At 48.1% G+C, this 21,353-nt stretch overlaps 1 protein-coding gene across 2 annotated transcripts; it reads left to right on the top strand.

The window, feature by feature from the left end:
- The first annotated feature begins 334 nt into the window (after positions 1-334).
- TAGLN2 (transgelin 2) lies at positions 335-7,491 on the top strand. Of its 2 annotated transcripts, none has more exons than XM_016139281.2 (5): positions 335-461; positions 5,535-5,745; positions 6,184-6,358; positions 6,630-6,732; positions 7,034-7,491. In XM_016139281.2, the coding sequence occupies exons 2-5, from the start codon at positions 5,566-5,568 to the stop codon at positions 7,173-7,175; spliced, it is 600 nt and encodes a 199-aa protein (XP_015994767.1). In that variant the 5' UTR covers positions 335-461; positions 5,535-5,565; the 3' UTR covers positions 7,176-7,491. The 2 variants fall into 2 exon arrangements, with proteins under 2 accessions (XP_015994767.1, XP_015994758.1); XM_016139272.2 differs by lacking the exon at positions 335-461 and adding an exon at positions 4,739-5,245.
- The last annotated feature ends 13,862 nt before the right edge of the window (positions 7,492-21,353 follow it).

Below are 21,353 nucleotides of genomic sequence, written 5' to 3'. Positions count from 1 at the left end.
CTAGTAATTTGGGGGAAGGGATTTTCCTGTTCCACCCCCCCCCGCCCCCCCCCCCCCCCCCCCCCCCCCCGTTTACCTAACCACTCCTTTCAAACCAAGCAACTTCTAACCACGTAGGCCAACCTTGAGTCTTGAGCTAACCTAGGCAGAAAGTTTTCCACTGGAGCACAAGTCTGTGGGTTCTGGGATGGAGTAGAGGTCATCCTGGGAGGAGACCACTGCCACTCCCCGGGGGAAATCTCAGCTCCCCAGATCCTTTAACCCAATCTCTCGTCCACGCCCCTCTCTTCTAAGCGTGGTCCCTCAGCTTGCGCTACGGCGCCTTTAAACCCTGACGGCTCTCGCCCCGCCCTCGGTCCACCCCGTCCGAGGCGGGAGCGGCTGAAAACCTCCGGCCCGGCCCAAGCGCAGCACTTGCCTTGCAGCCCTGCCAGGAGTTCGGCTCTCTGCACTGCCCTACGGTGAGCAGTGGGGAGTGGGGGAAGGGGGATCTGTAGAAAGCGAGAAGACCGGCTGGCGACCTGCAACACTGAGCTTGGGAACCAAGGGCTGGGGTCCAAGGGTCCGATGACCATTCCGCCCCACGCTGTCAGGTCCTGTCCCAGGCCCTGACCCGCATTGCTGGGTGGTGAGATCACACCGTGTTGCTGGTGCACAGACGGGGTGTCTTCCCGGAGCAGGGATGGGGTCTGGGACTGTGACCCACCCGTCGGCTCCAACCTCGGGTTCTTGCTGGGGTGCGGGAGGACGGTGTCAGGGATTGGCTGGTTGGCTCCGAGCGACTGCGCGTCCGGTGTCCCAGGGCCACCTGGGGCCAGTTCGGAGCGTCCCTAAGCTTCCTGGTTTCAGGAGCACGTGCGGGCGCTGCCTGACCCCTGCGCTCCGAGGCCATCCTTCCTGTTACTCCTGCCAGCTCATTTCCTGAGGACTCAGGGTCAAGGGCTGAGGCCCAGGGGCTCAGGTCCCACGGTAGCTTCGCCTTCCCCGGTTCAGGCCAGAAGTTGAAGCTGAACTTGGTATGCAAGAGCAGTCTACTCCAGGAGAGTCCCCTAGCGCAGACCTCAGGGGGCTGCATTCCTAACTGTGACCGGGTGCCCTGCCTGTGTGGTGGTGGTGGGAGGGATGGCCCATTTCCAGGCCCTCCTGCCCCTAGGCTAGCCAAGGTCTCCACCCCGGGCCCCTAGCTGCTGGGAAAGCCGGTGGTGGCCGCAGGCAGGCGGCGGGCTGTCCAGACCACTGCGTCACCTCAGCGGCAGGCAGTGTGACTCATTTGGCAGTAACGGCCCAGGGTGTGGCGGGGGGGGGGGGGGTGGAGTGGGGGGGGGCGGTAAAGGGGAGGGGAGGCGGACCTACGGGACCGGAAGCGGCCTGCCGCCTTCCCGCACTGCAAGCCTCCTGGAGCCCACATCAGGGACTTTCTCGGGGAACTTGGTATGCAAGAGCAGAAGGCAGCTGCTGGAAGTGAGGATGGACTGCTGTGGAGGTCCTGTGCTGGAGGAGACCTGGATGGGCTCTGTCTAGTTGTGTGTCAGACTCCAGAGCACCAGGGAGAGGGACAGCTCCCCAGCTTCAACCCTGCTTCCAGTTCCCTCTCTTAGGTGGTAGAGATGACTTAAAACTGCAGAGGAGGCCAAGGTATGGTAAGGCCAGCAGTGCCCTACCATTCCAGAACCAATAAGTAGTTTTTGTCCAGCTGCGACCCCTTCTCTCATTCTCCTGTCTCAGGGCCTCTTCTGCCCCCTGGGGTTTGGCCTCTAATCCTTTCTTCACCCCATCCAGGTCTCCCAGGATTTTCAGGTATGGGGCTCTAGCTCAGAATATATCTTCTGTTCTTAGGGTATTTATTTCTTCTTGAACTATTTCCTTCAGTATACTTCTCTGAACTTCCCATCTCCAAATGCTCTCTGTACCCTCCACAGCTGCCTCCTTGAGGATCGGCTTGCACCTACCTGGCTATCCCTGAGAACTGCTCTGAGGGGCCCCTTTCTCAAGGACCCACCTCTGCCCTAGTGCTCCAAAGCTCTTCATCACACCTGTGTGCTGAGTGCACGCTTCTGTCTAGTGCCCCCACCCTACCCCTTGCCTGTGTTTGGTACACAGAAGCCATGGCAACGTCCCCCATCTCACCCCACCTCCTGCAGGCCTTGTGGCTTCCTGTTTATGTAGGTTCAGCTTTCTCTCCTGCTCATTGACTTGGTGAGGGGCCTGTCCCAATCATAGGTCTCTCACCAACCTTCCTCCTGCTCCATGTGGTACTTTGCGTCGGAGACAGGTACCCCTATTTTGCCCTATTAAAATAGTCTTAGTCCCATTTCTGAGTTGGAAAGTTCACCTGTGTTATCTGCACAATGAATGGAGAGTATCTTTCTTTACCCAATTAAACCCCCAGCCAGGAATGCTCAAAATCCTCCCACCCCCACCCCAGCCTGCTTTTTCCTTGGCATTGGTCTGAGGAGTGAGGTAAGCTTCCAGCCCAGGGTCTGGGTGGAGCCTTTTGTGGCCCCTCCCCCTTTCCCAGCTATTGTACCCTTGTGGGTGAGGGTGTGGACCAGTTCCCACAACTGTAGGCAGTTCTCCAGTTTAGGTTACTCATGGCCAACCCACCCCTCAAGTCGTTCAGCTGTTGTCTTCCCTCTGGATCCTCTGCTCTGGGCATCTGCCACACAACTTCTCCTCACCCCAGCAGGCAACTGCTTGTCTTCCCTTTCTTTGAGGGAGGGCAGGAGTAGGTCCTGTGGGTGTCACTAGGGTAGGCCACTCCCACTTCAGCAGCCGCAGCCCATCAGCGGTCGCCTGCCCAAGGGGGTGGGGAGGAGAACTGTCTGCCACTGGCTGTGCCTGGCTGGGCTGGAGTTCTGCCCCTTCCCAGAGCTCCACCCTATGGCTCTGGCACCCCAGGGCAACAGCCTTAGAGTGGAGCCTGGACACTGTAGCTGGAGGCTGTTAGACTGCCAGCTGTGTACAGGTGCCAGAGTAGGGGAGGGGTCCTCTGCACGCCCCCCCCTCCCCTGCTCCCGAGTCCAGAGGCTGCCCGTCAGGGGCACTGAAAGGGTCCAGCTTCAGGCCTGCTCTCCTTTCCTAACCCTGATGCTGGGTTAATCATTCCCCTGCCCTTTCTTTCTCTGGGCCACTCTCATCCCTGGGCCAGTGACACAGCCCTGAGGCCCAGGTGGCCATAAGTGAAGCTGTTCTCAGAGACAGGCCTGGACATTGGGCTGGGAAAGGGATGTTTACTGGGAAAAGGCCAAGGCCCTGAGCCCCTTCCCTTCCTCCCAAGCCTCCAGCTCTGCCCCTGTGTGACAGAGATCACAGGTTATAGACTGAGTGGTGGCTGAGCAGTTGGGGCTGGCCTGGGAGGAATCTTGTCCTCCTCTCTCCACAGGCTTTAGCTACTCAACTGCCTGCCCTCCCCTAGCTAAGTGTGTGCGGCTGATGGTATGGGTCAAGGCCCAGACCCACATTTATCTGGCCCGGCTTCCAGGCTGGGGGAAGTGTGTGTGTGTGTGTGTGTGTGTGTGTGTGTGTGTGTGTGTGTGTGTGTAGGGGGGGGGAGGTGGAGAGGTTTGCTTTTAATGAGGTTTAAAAATAACTGATTTGTAGGGAGGATCTTTGCCGGAAATGTGCAGCTGGATAAGCTGGAGTGGAAAGGAGCAGCCGCTGGAGTGTGGGGGTGGGGACTGGCCTGAGACAGGCCCTCGGGCTGAGAGTTGTGAGGGGGTTGGGGCAGCTGCTGCCCCTGTGCCCTGGTGCCTTGTGCTGTTGCAGAGCCCCGAGGCCCATTGAGGGGGTGGCAAGATTGTTTAACCTGGGGTGCATGGGAGAGAGGGAGCCAGAGTGACTTCATCCCTTAAATCTGACTCTGCCCTGGACTAGGTGTGGGGAGAAGCGGCTCCCTTGCCTCTCCTTGAGCACAGGTGCCTCTCCTGGGGGATTCTCTTTTATGAGCAACCAGATAGCTAGCTCTATTTCAGAGCAGAAAGTTGCCCATTCAGGAAGGGGATCCGGGGCCTGGCTCCCACTTGGCATTGGTGGCATTTGGGGGCTTACTTGACAGGCCTCTGGGTGTGGGACCTAGGCAATGAGGTGGTGGGTGGGGACACTGCCAGTTAAGTGCCACCAACTCATGCTAGCTGTCAGGAAACCGCTCAGTACTTCCTGAGGTCCTCAAACTAAGTTAAAGAAATCTTTTTATGTACTTCCCCATCCCTCCCTCTTTTCCCAAATTTCCCTAAAAATATCACTTAGGGCTCCCGTATTTGTTCCTATATCTGCTGTAACAAATTACTACAAACTTAGTGACTTAAAGCAATATATATTTAATACCTTACAGTTCTAGGGACCCCCAACAAAGGTCTCAAGGTGTGGGTAAGGCTACATGCCTCCTGGGGATTTTAGGGGAGAATCCATTTCCTTGCTTTTTCTAGCCTCTAGAGGCTGCCTGCATTGTTTGGCTCATGGCCTGGGACACTCCTACCTCTTTTTCCTTCTCACTTTCCCCACTCTGACAAGCCTGCCTCCCTCTTTTATTTACGAGGACCCTTGTTCTGTGTACACTGGTTGGGTGCACCTGGATGATCCCTATCTCAAGATTCTTAATTTAATCACATCTGCAAATTCTCTTTTGCCATGTAAGGTAACATTCACAGGTTCTTGCAATTTGGACATAAACACCCTCGGTTGGTGGGTATGGGGGCACCATTATTCTGCCTACCACAGCTCCCAGAAGGGAAGGTGGAATTAGTTTTTATTGCCTGTTTTCTCATGGGAGGTTCCTTTTGCTTGCTAAAATCTGTGAACTGCCTATTCAGACCTCTTCCAGAAAACCCTCCAGGCTGCTTTTGCCCATACTATTCTCCAAATTCCTACAACAGATAGTCTGACTAAGCAGTTTAATACTCGTCCTGTACAGCCCTTATCCTTTCATTGTTCTCACTTCATTTTTCTGATGGCACTCTGAGGCAACTTTAGGACAAAGGACTTCTATCTCTTCTACAGTCCCTAGCAGAAATAGTGGGTACTCAGTTAACCCAGTGGCTGACTGAGGGTTGATCCAGCCAGCCCCCTAGCTCCTCACATAGTCTTCCCAAACTGATCCATATTCTTCCTAGTTTCTCAAAATCATTTTTCTTACCAGGGTGAAAAAAAGGAGGGGGGCGATTAGAATGACCAGTTGCCTTTCCTAAATCTGACCACCCTAAATGAGGGGCTGAACCCCCAATCATGGCCTCATGTACCTTATATTCTGGTGAGTTTTCTAATTCACTCTAGTAATGGAACCATTCAAATGAAATCTAGTGGGAAACCTCAAAAATAAACAGAGGAGTGGGAGAGCCCAGAGGTGGCCCGTGTGGCCAGAGTGCTGAACCGTGCTATGCTAGCCCATGTCCAGGGGTAAAGGTGAGCTTTCCCTCATTTAGCAGCTGTTTTCATTCTGGGGCCTACCTTGAGGATGTGGAGTATATCCCTGCAGGCAAAACCCCCAACCCACAGGCTACAGAGTGCTGACCACAGGCCTGGGTGTGTCCCCTCCCTAGTTCCCTACAGCCACCACCACCACCCTTCAGAATGGCCAACAGGGGACCTGCTTACGGTCTGAGTCGGGAGGTGCAGCAGAAGATTGAGAAGCAGTATGATGCAGACTTGGAGCAGATTCTGATCCAGTGGATTACAGCCCAGTGCCGCAAGGATGTGGGCCGGCCCCAGCCTGGGCGTGAGAACTTCCAGAACTGGCTCAAGGATGGCACGGTGAGAGTTGGGCCCCTCCTACTGGAAATGCCAGGAGAGCAGGGCTAGGTCTGGGGGTCTAGGGACTGTTTCACCTGAAGAACTGAGGTCACACCTTGTCCCAGCTTCTTCTGGAGCCTGGAGAGGACTCGTGCTTTTCTTCTTCCCATTGAGTGAAAGGAGAAGGTGAATGGGCCTCCCTATAGTGGAAGGCTCTAGGTGACACATGGAATGCTCTAAGGGAAGAATTGTTAGTGGGTGTACTCTAGTCACTGCTATTAGAATACCAGGTTTTCACTCTGGGCTCAGAGGCAACGGCTGGGCAGGAAGAGCCTGAGGCTTACACCAGGTGTGTTCAGGTAGGAGAGGAACCTCAGTGGTTCACTGTCTCTGAGGGTGATGCATTCTGGTCTACGGAGGGCATGGCTTCACTTCTTCATACCTGCTGTCCTTACTCAGGTACTGTGTGAGCTCATTAATGGACTATACCCTGAGGGGCAGGCCCCAGTGAAGAAGATCCAGGCCTCCACCATGGCCTTCAAGCAGATGGAGCAGATCTCTCAGTTCCTGCAAGCCGCTGAGCGCTATGGCATCAACACCACAGACATCTTCCAGACTGTGGACCTCTGGGAAGGTTGGCCAGGACCAGGGTGCTGTCATCCAAAAGACCAGAGAGTGGGCCAGGCCATTTTGGCTAGGGAGAAAGGGCAGGTTTATGGTACCCTGAGACCAAAGGGGTGTGTGTGTTATGGAGGAGCTGGCTGTGTTGGGGGCTGGTATGGAGAAAGATGGGGATAAAGAGTAAAAGAATTTGGAAGCCAGCCTGTTGACTTAGGATAGAGCTAGAACCCTGGTGTCAGGACCCCAGCTCTGTTGAGGACAACACGCCCCCTTCTCCTTTCCAGGAAAGAACATGGCCTGTGTGCAGCGGACACTGATGAACCTGGGTGGGCTGGCAGTGGCCCAGGACAATGGGCTTTTCTCTGGGGATCCCAACTGGTTTCCTAAGTAAGTATTACCCAGGCCCTGGATAGGCACAGTCACCCTGTCCCTCCCTGTCCCTAGGAAACGACTAACCCACTTTAGCAGCTGGCCCTTTACAAAGCACCTTCATGTTCCTCATTTCACTTAATCTTCTGGCATGGGACTGTCCCTTTTGAGAGATGAGGAGGTGGCTTCCAAGAGCTCAGGGCTCTCAAGAAAGGCTGGTGCCAACACTAGAGCCACAGCAAAGCCCGTGCTCTTTCCAAGGAAGACGTTACTAGGGCAGCCTCAACCTCCTCCTAACCAATGCTCCTTCTCCACCCAGGAAGTCCAAGGAGAACCCTCGGAACTTCTCGGACAACCAGCTGCAAGAGGGCAAGAACGTGATTGGGCTGCAGATGGGCACCAACCGTGGGGCATCTCAGGCAGGCATGACCGGCTATGGGATGCCACGCCAGATCCTCTGATCCATCTTCAGCCCTCGCATCTACTTTCTCGTGGATGGTTTATATATATATATAGATAGATGAATATGCATATCCATCTCTCTCTCTATATATATATTAGCAGTGACATTCCCCAAGAGCTTCCTGAGCTCTCAACCTCACCTCTGCCAGGGTTAGGGCCTGGCCTGTCCTATCTCCTCTGGGGGTGCCCAATGGTAGCCTCTCCCCATGTACTTACTAATACATTCCCTTCTCCAAATCCACAAAAACTGGACCAACTGGCCTCTTTTCTCCTGGGACCAAAATTTAGGGCCTCTTCCTCCCCCCACCCCATACCTCTTCTTCTCTGATCTTTGTGCCCTCAATCCATTCTTTGGCTGGGGTTGGCAATGCTACCTTTGGACCTTCCTTCCACAAACATGCCTCACCCACAGCTGTGGCTACAGGGACTTAATTTATAAGGAGGGGCCAGTAGCAGCTGCCACCCCTGCCGCAGCTGGACTGGGCTCACCACACATTGGAGGCAGCCTGCCCGGGCAGAGGCCCTCTTGGCTTCTCATTTTCCATTCCCCTCTCTGTGGCTAAGGGGTGCGGTGAGGGGACAGGGGATGGCGGGGAGCTGCCCACTATGGGGTGGGGCTTGAAGAATCTGAGTTTACTGATTTCAATAAAGAATCTCTGTGTTTTTTTTTTTTTGATGGACTCTGGCTCTCCCTCCTGACCCCATTTTGGACCCCAGGCCCTGAGAGAATGCCAGGAGAGATGAGAAAGGGCAAATCAGGGATGAAACCTCAGATGGGACAAAGTACTAAAAAGGAAAAAAAAAGAAAACAAAATGTCAAGGTGTCAGTGCAGGCCATTTCCAGAGGGAAGGACCTGGAAGCAAAATGGGTTAAGGGCAGACGTAGAGAGTCTTCGCAGGACTTGTTGGTAGCTGTGGGTTGCAGCCAGAAGGGAGGCAAGCACTTCCCTTCTGGCTGCAACCCACCTTTCGAATCCAGGTGACATTTGCTTTGAAGAGTGAGTTATTCCAGGGAGTAGAGATGGGGCTACCTGAATCGTCTCTGACCACGTTCAACAGGACAGTGGCATGGCTGGACATCACAAACCCTACCTTTTCTCTCCATGCTCCCGTTTCTTCAGCACTTGCTATGAGATGGGGACTATGCAAAGTGCTTTCGGCATATATCTCACAAAATCCTCACAGCTACCCCACGAGGAAGGCATAATTATCTTTAGTTTTCAGATGAGGAACACCCACCACTCCACCACCACCTTGGGTCCCCACCTCCCTCTGCAGCCCCTTGTCTTGCTGAGCCTAAAATAGCATAGTCTTAGCCAGGCTCACAGCCAGGTTGACCCAGGCTCAATTCTCTGTCCCTCCACTTACTCCTTATGTGACCTTGGGCAAGCTTCTTGCCCCAAGACACAGTGTGCTCATCTGGGAACAAAATGGGTAAACACAGCAACACCCACCTCATGGACTATTGTGGGAATCTACTAGGAGAAGGCAGTGGTATTGTCTTGACTATAGCTTGCTGTGTGTCTCAAGAAGTTGTGAGGTGTGTGGCCAATAATTTGTAGTTATAAATAGTTAAATCAAGGAAAGTTGCAAATGGTTAGCTTTTTTAGTATAAATATCAGTGAGTTCAATGTTTTCTCTGCAATGACATCACTCTCCTTCAGTGGCATTCCACAAAGCTTTCCAGAATGGAAGATAAAAGGGTAGAGGGTGGGCCTAACCTAAGGGAGCCAGCAAGCAAATACCATCTCCCGTGGGTGTGGTGTCAGATCAGGCTGAGGCACTGGACCAACCCCTCCTGCACAGCCTTGGCAGCGGCCTGGCAACATAGTAGGGCTTTTTGGCAGAGGAAGCCACAGCAGGACAAGGGAGTGGTGGGGAAAAGAATGGAAAGCTCACTGGTTATCAGCCCTGTATTATCTATCATCCTCAGACACAATGTTGGGGCTTTCTTTTCCTGAGGAAACAGATACCCAGAAGTAGAAAGGGGGAGAAGGCCAATGGAGCCTAGGTCTCTGTGCTGGCTGATTGGAGTGGAACCTGATATAAGAGACTGGCCCAGAGTCTCTCAGACTTTGGGAAGGCCATGAGGTAAAGGCTATGATACCCAGGGGGTGGAAATTAAGGGCAGAACATTCATACCTGTGTGAGGGTTAGGAACTTGACATGACGTGACCCCAATACCGATTATCTTGGTCCAAGGCTCCCCCTTCCTCACATCTAGAAGGGAATCTTGCTACTAGGTTCTCCCAATAGGCAACTCACAAGTTCATGGGATCAGTCAACAAGGCTTTCTCCCTGCAGCCACCAACACCAACTCTGTGCTCATCCCCCTGCTTTCCAGGTCTTCCTCACCACTGAACCCCTGCCTCAGGCCCCAAGTTGGTGTGACCACCTTGCTGCAAGCCTATCTGAGGGGCCACCCCCAAAAGAGACTTGCCAGAACTCAGGACTATGCCAACAGCCAGCCCTACCCTCTTTCAATGGCTAAGAAGCTATTCTGGTTGGATGGGGGAAGGACCCAGCCAGGAGCACCTGGGAGACTGCCCAATTCCCTGGGTAGGTGAGGGCCCCACTTTCTATGGACACTGCCCACATATCCTGCACTATGGCTCCTAGCCCAGGGGTAACTGTGAAGGCTTGTCCCTTCTCAACCCCAACCTGCCATGACCTAAAACAAAAGAGAAAGATGGAAAAGGGAATCAAAGATGGGGCTGATGATTGCAACCTGTCATCTCAAAGTTCTCTTCTGTACCAGTCACTGCATACCCTCATATTCCTCCCTCCCCAACAGTAAGCTCAGTGGCCCTAGGCACAGCCAAAATCCATCAAAACAAAACAAAACAAAACAAAACAAAACAAAACAAAACAAAACAAAACAAAACAGAGATTCATTATTGAAATCAGTAAACTCAGATTCTTCCAGCCCCAGCTCATAGTGGGCAGCTCCCTGCCATCCCCTGTCCCCTCACCGCACCCCTTAGCCACAGAGAGGGGAATGGAAAATGAGAAGCCAAGAGGGCCTCTGCCCGGGTGGGCTGCCTCCAATGTGTGGTGAGCCCAGTCCAGCCGCGGCAGGGGTGGCAGCTGCTACTGGCCCCTCCTTATAAATTAAGTCCCTATAGCCTGTCCATGCTGCCTGTAATAGTGTCCTTTCAGATCTTACAATAGCTTGCTCCTTTACATCCTTCAGATCTTTGTTCAAAAGTCCCCTTCCAAAGTGAGGCTTTCCTTGGCCACGCTATTTAAAATTGCATTCTCTACCGTCAGCCTGCACCACATTCTCTTTTCCTGCTTTCTTTTTTTCACCACCTGATAACCAATATATTTTACTTATTTATTTTGTTTCCACCCACAGTATGTACACTGTAAGGACAAGACTGAGTTGGTTTTATCGATGTAGAGTAGTTAGTGCCTGACATATTGCAAGTGATGGATAAATTTTTGTTGAATGAATGAATGAATATTGCACAATTCTCATGTTCCTGAATCCCCTGGGTTGGCTGGGTACTGTGTCACCAGCCCAGGGTCTCAGCAACCCACTTGCCATTGACTTTGTCTGTCAGTTTCCAATACTTTCCCACTGTTCATTTCTGAAAGCAAAAAACTCAAGTAGCCAGTGCTCTTGGAGATATAGCCAGATGAGTGGAGGTTGGGAAGTGGATGGAGGGCAAGGTGTTGCTCTGGGAAAATTGAAGGTGCATTGAGGGGGAAAATGAGAGGAGGGCAAGAGGAAAAGAGAGGAGTCAACTTTGGTTCATTTATTCCTCGCCTTCAGCCTTAAAGTGGAAAATCACTGTGGAAGTGGAGAGAAAGTAGGCTTGGCCTTTTGTGGCCAATGGAAAAGAGTTGGAGGAGAAGGAGATGGGGGAGGGCTTCAGACACTGTATTTAGTTTGGCTCTCCTGTGGGGAAAGAGCATAGGTCTGTGCGAGCATGTGAGTGTGCATATAGGTGTGTAGTAAGTACTAGGGCTCAAGGGGTGCAGGTGGAAGAGAGAGTCTATGACTGGAGGCTGCCTGTGAGTGTGTGTTTACTGAGGACTGGGGATTATGGGTGCAGAGAGGTGTGTGTTCTGTGTGTAGGTGGGTGAATAAGCATCTGTGTGCTTGTACATGGCTCTGTGGAGAACGGTATGTCCCATTCCTGCCTCTACAACTGAGGGAGGACTTTGAGAGCTTGGCAAACAGCCCAAGGAGCAGTGGAACAGGGAAAGGGCTGCGCAGTAGGGCTCCAGGGAGGGAACAGTAAAGGGTCTGGGATCAAATTTGTGGAAGAGCAGGCTAAAGAATAAATTAGTAATTGTCTCTTCACAAAGAAATGAATTTTGTCCCAGTGGTTATGGAGGTAGACAAAAATAAAATGCAATGAAGTTACATTCAGAGAAATTTAGGTTAGACAATGAAAAATGATCTTCTTGACTTTGAAGGCTATTAGCCCCTGGAATGTCTTAAAAATCAGGAGGAAGATCTTCAATAATACGGCTAATCCCATCTTCTTAAAGTAGAAAATGGGCAATTCTGCCTGGGAATCCTCATACACACTCATTTCTTCATTCATATATTTGTCCATCCAACATTGGGGTTCTACTCTGTCAGGCCTTATTAAGGATACAAAGATTATTGATCCATGGTCTCTTTGCTCCAAGAGTGCACAGTCCTGTAGGGATGAAACGTGGATAGCAGCCATGATAACTCAGGAAGCCCGTGATACACACCTCCAGAGAAATGCAAATGGACTCTTCTGGAGGACCACTCATCTGGATTATTTCCAGAGTAAAGGCTGGTGGCAATGTCATGGCAAGCTGAGGCTACCATTTCAGGGATCCTCTACCCTGATCTGTCCAGGGGAGTGAGGCTGCAGGTGAGGGGGGACCCTCCGGAAAAAGAAGCTGTCACCTGCTCTGTGGTCAGAGATCAAGTTTAAGTGGGGGGCTATAGTTTCCTGCCTGGAGTGATGAGGGCCAGGGATTGGGTAGGGACAGATCAACAACATGGAGGTGGGATTGGTGGCGTCAGAGAAACATCTCCTCAGACACCAGGGCTGTCACGCCATTGCACTTACTGTTGGCGGGACTTGAATTTTAAATTGTGTTTCCATTCAAGAAACACAGCTCATTGTGGGGCTAACCCATGATGATGATGATGGTTCATTACCACTTTTCTGCTAGTCATTGTACTAAGAGCCTTACCTGTATTTTTAATTTCATTAAAAGGCAAGGCATCCCTCAGTGCTAGGGTATAGCAGTCAACAAGACAAATATAGTCTCTGCCTTCCTGCAAGGAGCTAGCTAGAGGAGTAAAGAGCCAATTATGACATAATGTGATATGGGTTGTGATAAGGGGATTATAGGAGCTGAGAACCCACAGGAGGGACCTTAACACAGGAGGGGTGCCAGTGAAGATTTCTGGAAGATGGTGATGTCTGAACTGAGGATTTAAGGAACTTAGAAGCATGAAAGAGAGGCCAGTGGTGATGAGAAGAGTGTTCTAGGTACACAGGTGGCATGTGCAGAGGCTGAAGATGAGAACGTGCGGCACTGGACTGTAGGATGTATGTGTCAGTGGCGTGCAGGGTAGGATGCTGAGAAATACAATGGAAAAGAGGAGTGAGGACCAGATCATCCAAGGAGCTTCAAAGTCAAATTGTGAACATTTCGTTAAGGGCATAGGAAGGCACTGAAGGATTTTAAGCAGGGGAACAAAGAAATGAGAATTGGGAAATCCAGGAGAAGGGACTTGAGACCACCACAAGATATTATTTTCTCCCATTTTACAGATGAAGGAACTGAGGCTAAGAGAGCAAGAGTCTCTTGCAGAACCTGGTTAGTGGCTGCTCTGAGATTTAAACTTGTGACAAAACAAGTCCAAGCTAATTGTTTGCTCTATCATGAGGCTCCTCTGAGAGGTGGCTGACCCTGGGGAAGGGTTTGGCTAGTGGCCAGTATGAACTGTGGTTATTCTATGGGTGGAGGCCAGGGCCACAATGAGGAAGGGAGAGGTCAGGCCTGGGAAGAGGTGCAGGAAGTCCAGTTCTGCAGCAGCCACCCCTCCAAGGCAAACGAAGATCTGGCTGCTTCAGAAGGAACTGATGGAGAGACCCTGAGGCCCAGTCCCTGGATTCTGCAACTAAAGCTTTCCCTCCTCAAGGCTCCCTGACCTTTCCAGACCCCCTTGACAGCCCAACTACCATCACGACCACCAGGAGACTATCTGAGAGCTACACTTTCAAGGCAGTTCCATAGGAAATTCCAGGGAGCCTTGTCACTTCTTGAGAAGCTAGTAATTTTATATCTTTTGGAGAGAAGGAAGAAACTGAAACTTAGAGACTGTATGTGCCAGACCTAGGGTTCTTGAGAGCAGAAAGTGCACCATATGTGTATCTTCATAGGGCTCATGGTTCTTAGCACAGTAGTACCTGGCCCAGAAGGAGCTCAGTCAAAGGTCGTGGTTTTGAACTGGGTCCGCATGTACTAAAATCCAGGTGTCTGGACCTGGTCACTCATTAGAAGTTGAAAAGACCTAAAGTCAAGCACCCATGTGAATCTACTAGCTATAGATCCCAGCAGACCTGAGTGGTTGGGATGCCCTGGGCCCTGTCCTGTATCTTCCCCAACCCTGACACAAGTCCCACTTTGTGAAATGTATTCTGTTCTTTAAGTGTTGTTCTCAGACTGGCAGCATTGGGATTACTGGGGTGCAGGTTAGAAATGTAGATTCAGTTAGTCCTACTAGGCTGAGAATCTGGTGGAGGCTGTGAGGATGATGACTTGAGTTTGTATTTAAAACCGGCTTCCCTTGTAATTCTTAGGCACTGTCCTAGGAGATTTGGAGAGAAGTTTTTCCAACATGAAAACTAAGGGCCTTGGCCTGAAGCCTTGAATGGGAGTTGTCCCTACCCCCTACCCTTGCACTGTTTGGTAACTGTGGCTGGGTTGCCAGGGGAACCAGGCTGTGTAACTTCCTGGCTTTGGCGGTTTTCCCCTCCTTGGCCTTATCTCAGCATCCGCCACCCAGTCCAGGGCCTGTGCTGGTCACGTAGGCAGGGAAACTGGTGACAGGGAAGTGGAGGAGTGTCCAGGGCACCAGGGCAATGCTGGCTCAAGCACCTGGGGAGGGCAAGAGGGCAGGGTGATGTTTTGAAAGAGCCGGGGGAAGGAGGCTGCAGATTATTTAATGTCTTTCTCCTTTGCCTGGGGGATATCTATTTGCTCAGTAGAAATGTAGCCAGGTAGGGGATGAGGTTTGGGAAGAGGTGGAGAGGTGGTGGTGGGGGATGTGACCAGCAATGGGGCTTTCTCTGTCACTTCTCTGAAGAGTCAGCTCTTCATTCATTGCCCCATGCCTTGGGTAGGGGTTGCCGCTATCAGGAGGTGATACTGCCCTTCTGGCATGTGTCCTCTGCTCTTTCCTTTCCTCTTTACTCTGCATCCAGGGTCTCCAGCCACAGGCACCCCCAGTAGTCTCCACTTCTGCTCCCACCCTAACCATCTCCTAGCCCTCTCCCACTCCCCTGCCCTGACTCCTAGTGCCGTTCCACTCACTCTGTCACAGATGCTCACAATCTTTCTCCTTGGTCTAGAATTTCTTCTTGTTCCTCAAACTCTCTCCATGCTCCTGTCCTGTGCCTCGTCTCTTAGGCTGTAGCTGGAAGGCCCTACAACTTTTAAGAAAGACTTTTGAAGAAAGAAGGAAGGCAGCAAATACTTTGAGTAAAATAATTCATGCATTTCAGTATTTATGTTTTAAGTAGTACTTTGTTTTAGAAAGACTCTAGGCAGTTCCTAGAGTTCAAGTGTTCCAGGAAGAAGGGTTAGTGAAATAGCTTGTCAGGCGCCCTTGCAGCTGAGGATTTACAGTCTGATTCCTGTCCTGTTTATACTACAGTGAGGACAAAGACTCTCCTCACCACCACCCAATATCTCCCTGCTATAGAGAAAGGAAAAGGGAAGAAAACCACAAGGCCCTGTGCAAACTGATTTTTGAGCCTGGTTTCTTCACAGAGCCTCTCTTTTGGGTTGTCATCCCATCTTGCAGATAAGGAAACAAAGCCCAGGTGGGTAGGCAGGTTGCCCAAGGTTTCTCAGCTGTAGGTAGCTGAGCCAGTGTTCAGACCCTGCTGGTCTGGCTCCAGAGTCAGTCACTGCTTTCCTTCCTCACTGTGTTGCTCCAAAGAACTGCTCATGGGGGAATTGTTGACTGTGAATCAGCCTGGAAGAAACAGTAATTTACTGAGAACTGAGTGGGCATCCCAGAATTCCCTTCACCACTAAAATGGGAGCAGACACTGCCAGAGCAAAGGAGGCAGGTCAAGAGGGACGGAGTAGGCCTCAACCTCAGAGAACTCCCGGGATGTGTATAGCAAGGAGTTCGGAGAAAACATGAACAAAACAGACTATTATGAACAAAGAAGTACACACGCTTAACACAAAGACTTCCGTAGAAATGTGGCAGCCCCATTTCTTTTGCTCATTCTACACTTGTAGTAGTCCTGCTACCCTCATGCCATGCTCAGTCTCAGCATCTCTGATCCCTGTGCTCAGGAGGGCAAGTTCCTAAATGCATTTAAAGGAGAGAAAGAGCGATTGAGGAGAGCCAGTAATCAGTCTTTCTTCTCACTCATCTTGGTCAGGATACATCCTCATTTTAACCAAATGGCTCCTCTGGGTCTTGTCTCCCAGTCTCCTCCTGTTTAAATGTGCTTATTCATCACAGAATCAAAATTATTCTCTCTCTCTCATCTCAACCAGTGTTGGGGGCACCTCAGGAGGCCAATAAAGTGGAACTTGCCTGACCAGCCCCTTGAAGGTTCCACGGCAGGTCTGGGTGAGGGGGAGCTGTGGGACCCAGCCCAGCCTGGGGGTTGATGGGTTCTGCTTCCAGTTCTCCTGGCTCTGAGTTCCTGGCCCTTGCCAGCCATCCTGAGACTTCTTGGGGAGTGGTGACCTGTTAGAAAGGGTCAGGCAGCTGGAGGTGGGGTAAAGGCTGGGCTAAGAATCAGGACTTGCCCTCTTCCCCAGGTTTGTAACCCTTCCTTCATTACTCTCACCTGTGGGTCAGTGAGAACGCTGAAAATAGTACAGAGCAGAGAAGGAGAGTGAAACGAGAGCTTGAGGATGGAGTAGAAGAAAGACTCCAAAGATGCCAGCAAGTAGAAATGGAAGAAAAAAAGAAAGGGCTCAGTGGAGAAGGTGGAAGAGGACAGACAGTGAGGACAGGAACGAGCATCCTTTCCAGCTCCACCGGATATGGCTGCACTTTTGTGCCAAGTTTTGCTGAGAAGGGAAAAGCTACTGTCCTACTTATTAGGGGTGGAACTGGGTTTTGTGAGGGGTGAAGCTTATACAATTTTGGAAGCCCCGCTAAAGAAAAACAATATAAAATTATTAACATGAAATTAATTATAGAAGTAAACATTTATTTAGAGTAATAAATCACAAGTTATAAAAATTTAAAAATCTAACAAGTACAATAAATATCATAATATTTAGAAGAATAGCATAGATTTATATGAATCTGCTGCTTAACAACTTTCAAGCAACTCACCCTTACCTTTTTTGGCTGCTTATTCTTTGTCTTCCTAAATGACAATGATTTTAAAATATTACTTTTTATAGAGAAAATAGAAAAATAACTCAGTCTTTCCTCTGGCATGGATTGATCAACACATTTATTATTGTGATAGATTAGAATGTTTCTTTCATCGCACAGTTTATTATTGATAAAATCATATCAATTTTTATAATGTCAAATTTGGGAACATCTGTGCTAAATTTCTTATGTAAGTTGTAGGATTTCAAGACATTGTTCAGTAATTAGTCTTAAATATTCTTTGACTTGATGGCACTCATTAACCAGATTGTTATAGGTCCTCATTTTAATGCATTCTCCATCAATGTTAATGTTTTATGTCAAATCAATAATTTGATATTTTCCCAATGTGTTCATATGATCTTCTTCTCTGAGTTAATTTGATTATCAAACAATTCAAGTGCCTGTTTATTATATTTAAAATTTCTCTATTCTTTTTACTGAATTACTTGTTTCGGTATAATCTGAAAATTTTTGTTACAATTTGCTTCTTGGTTTCAAAACAATTTCTACTGATTTCATGATTCATTTTCATCACTTTTGTTTCATAAACCCATTAATTTTTTAAACTGAAATCATAATTGACATAACATTATATTATTTCAACATAATGATTTGATATTTGTGTATATCGCAGAATGATTACCAACCACAATAAGTCTAGTTAACATCCATCACCATATGTATTTATAATTTTTTTCCTTGTGGTGAGAACTTTTAAGATCTACTCTCTTAGGAACTTTCAAATATACAATACAATATCAATAACTACAGTCACCTTGCTGTATATTACATCCTCAGGGCCTATATTGTAAATGAAAGTTTGTGCTTTTTGATCATCTTCACCTATTTTGCCTCCTCCCCCAACCCTACCACAATCACCAGTTTGTTTTCTGTATGTGAGTTCATTTTGTTTATTTTTTAGATTCCACATATGAGATCATAAAGTATTTGTCTTTCTCTTTCTGATTTATTTTACTTAGCATAATGACCTCAAAGTCCATCCATGTTGTCACAAATGGCAGGATTTCCTTTTTTATATGACTGAATAATATTCCATTGAATGTATGCCACAATTTCTTTACCTATTCATCCATTATTGGACACTTAAGTTGTTTCTATATCTTGGCTATTGTAAATAATGCTGCATTGAACGTGGGGGTGCAGGTATCATTTTGAATTCGTGTTTTCATTTTCTTCGAATAAGTACCTAGAAGTGAAATTGGTGGATCATATGGTAGTTCCCTTTTTCATTTTTTTGAGGAACCTCCACGCTATTTTCCATAGGTGGCTCTACCAATTTACAATCCCATTAACAGTGCACAAGGGGTCTCTTTTCTCCACATTCTCACCAACACTTGTTATTTTGTGTCTTTTTGATAACAGCCATTCTAACCAGTGTGAGGTGGGTTTGATTTGCATTTCCCTGATAATTAGTCATGTTGAGCACCTTTTCATGTACCTGTTCGACATTTGAATATTGTCTTTGTAAAAATGTTTATTCAGTTTCTCTACCCATTTTTTAAAAATTGGATTGTTATTTTGCTATTGAGTTGTATGAGTTTATATATTTTAGATCTTAATCATTTATCAGGTATATAATTTGCAAATATTTCCTCCCATTCTATAAGTTGCCTTTTCATCAAGTTGATCATTTCCTTTGCTGTACAGATGAACTCATTAATTTTTAAGTAAATTTTCTGTTCTTTAATACATGCATTTAAAATTGACAAAAGAAGAAAATATATTCTTGATATATGTCCAAATTTGTTAAACCTCACTTGCATTATTTAAATCTTCAAGAAGACTTTCCAAAATGCAATTTAGAATGGAAAACTCAAGTTGTATCAACTTTTTGAATATTTTTTTTTTGCATTTTATGTTCGTGTTTCCCTTCCAAGCCTTTAAAAATATGTTATGGATCTTTAAACTATCATTGTGATAGGTGTGACAGGTAGAATAATGCACCTTCTGTCCTCCAAATATCTACCTCCTAATTCCCAGTAATGTAGGGAGGAGGCAAGAGAACTAAAATGTTAAATCAAGCTGTATTCAGAGACTACAATATATTGATGAGCTCCTGCAGCCAGGCCAGGAGGAAACTTGCAAAACAAAGGAAGATTTCTGCTGGAATTGCTCACAACCCATTCCCCACATCTGTGAAGGAAAAATGGAGTCTTTAAATGGGCCCTACACAAAATAAAGTCATTCATTCCTTATGGCTAAAAACAGAGAATCTATGGCTTAAAGGATAGGAACTGCCAGCAGGCTTTTCATGCTACATACTCTTCCCCTTCTTCATTGTATGTCCATATCAAAGTCTTTAAACCGGAACTCACAGGAACTAAAGAATGACATATAAACTGAATTCCCGAACACTTGGGGTTCCTCTCAGTGCATTTACTCTGTCTCTCTCACTGTCTTGGTCTCTCTTTATTGTCTCTGTCACTCTGAGTCTCTCTTGGGCTCTCTCCTTCTCTGCCTCTGAGACCATGCTCTGTGGAGTGTTACCCCTTTTCTAATAGACTTTCCTTTTGACTTTAACGTCGATGTGTGTTGATTTCTTTCTACACTCTCTGCCAAGAACCCTATTCTCTCTCAGTGCATGGTTCGAGTCTCCCCCAATTTGGAAGCTCTGATGATGCCCTGTCTTGCATCACCAGAGCTTGTGAATATTTACCATGTATGACAAAGGGGACTTTGTAGAATATGATTAAATTAAGAACCTTGAGATGGGGAGACTAGTTTGGATTATCTGAGTGGGCCCAACTTAATTACATGAGGACCTTTGTCAGGAGAGAGATGTCACTAGTGCAGAGTGCGCAGAGAGAGGCAATGTTACTGGCTTCAAGATAGAAAAAGGGGACCACGAGTCCAGGAACATGGGCAGCCTTTAGAAACTGTAAAAAGGATTGACCCCAGAGCCTCTGGAGGAATGCAACATTGCCGACACCTCAATTTTTCTCCAGTGAGACCCATGTTGAACTCCAGAACTGTAACATAATAAATTTGTGTTGTTTTAATTTACTAAATTTGTGGTGACTTGCTATAGCAGCAGTAGAAAACTAATACACAAGACTTGAATAGTTTTTAAATGGAAATTCTATCTCATTATGCATTGAAAAATTCAAGTAGGCATGTGTATTAAAACACTACCTATGAGAAGAATGCAAAAAAAAAAAATATCACTGTTGAAAAAAAAAAACTAGTCAATAAGTTTAGGCCTCTAGAGGCAACTTTTTCTCTGATGATTCATATAATGTGTTTATAGTTATATTTGCTGCATTACTGGTTTTCTACCTGGCCAAAGAGAACTTCGGTTTTGACCAGACATTGATTAAAAGAGAATCCCCACTTACAATTTGACATGATGGAGGGTTAGAATTTTTTCTCAGACTGACTTCTAATTTTGTTTATTTCAAACCTTGTTTCCCTCCGCTTTGCAAATACTTTTGGTGCTGGGCACCACAGCACATGTCCATGGGGATAATATGGCCAGTGCTTTCCTGTCCTGACATCAGGTGAAGTGCATAATGGAGTGGTGGAAGGAGTGTTCCAGGTAGCCATTCCTACAGACAGCTTTTCCTACTGCCTAGGACAGCAGGCAGTCACGTAACTATAAGTGTAAGTGATGGAGAAAAATAACAAACATGTTTCACTAAATTCAAAATAAATATATCCCCCCAGATTACTTTTCAAATTTATAAAAATACATGGTCAAGTAGACACGATGCTAAGGGCTCTGGTATTAGGTTTGCAGGGGGTTCATGTAAATGAGAGGCCTGCAGCTTAAACATTGATCTCTTTGAGCTAAATTCAAAGAAAACCCTGGTAGGTGATTTTCTTACATTGCATTGTCATCCTCTCCTTCCTGCCTCAGCTTTGTTCGTTTCCTTCAGTGAGGCAGCCTGGGTTGAGAAAAAAACACCAGCTTTTGAGTTTGGAAAGTTATCTCTCTTGGCCTCAGTTTCCTCTTTGGCAATGGGGATAATAACTACCCCATGGAAATGTAGCTGTGAGGACTGGGTAGAAAATTCAGGGGAAGCATCTAGCCCACAGTGGGCCAGTTACTTCCTCTTCCTGCCTCACTGGGTTGCAGAGAAGAGGGGGTCATGGCACCAAGGGAAAGGAAGGGTGCCAGGGACAGAAAAGCCCTTCCCTCACTCCCAAGTCCCAAGGGTTGTGCTCCTCCTCTTCAGGCCTCCTCTGGCCTCTTCTCCCTCTGATCTCACCCCTAATCTCATCCTTTGAGGATCCCAAAGGAGATAAGGCTGGGAAATCTGGAAAAGGAATGTAAAGATCCTTGGAGTGAGTCTTTTAAAAGCAGGTGTAGGTTACCCCATCTTCCTTCTTCCATTCCCCTGGGGCTTGTAAACAGCTCTTAGTGCCCTTAGCTCTGCAGCCATTCCTCCTTAAACCCGGAGTATGCCTGGAGTATGCCACAGGATGCAGTGATTGGCTTTGAAACACAAAAGTCAAGCTGGGGTAAGCGTCAGAAAGTTCAGCTATGAAGGTTTGGAGAGAGGTTTAGGAGTGGGAAAGCAGCTCATGGAATCCTAGAGTCACCACTTCTTTTCAGCATAAGAGT

The sequence above is a fragment of the Rousettus aegyptiacus genome, unplaced genomic scaffold (genome assembly GCF_014176215.1).
Source record: "Rousettus aegyptiacus isolate mRouAeg1 unplaced genomic scaffold, mRouAeg1.p scaffold_m13_p_17, whole genome shotgun sequence".
Lineage (NCBI taxonomy): Eukaryota > Metazoa > Chordata > Mammalia > Chiroptera > Pteropodidae > Rousettus > Rousettus aegyptiacus.
This window is presented reverse-complemented; position numbering and strand designations above follow the sequence as displayed.

Coding starts and splice junctions, on each gene's coding strand:
- TAGLN2 (XM_016139272.2), top strand. Junction 5,746..6,183: donor ACTGGCTCAAGGATGGCACG/GTGAGAGTTGGG, acceptor GTCCTTACTCAG/GTACTGTGTGAGCTCATTAA. Junction 6,733..7,033: donor GATCCCAACTGGTTTCCTAA/GTAAGTATTACC, acceptor TTCTCCACCCAG/GAAGTCCAAGGAGAACCCTC.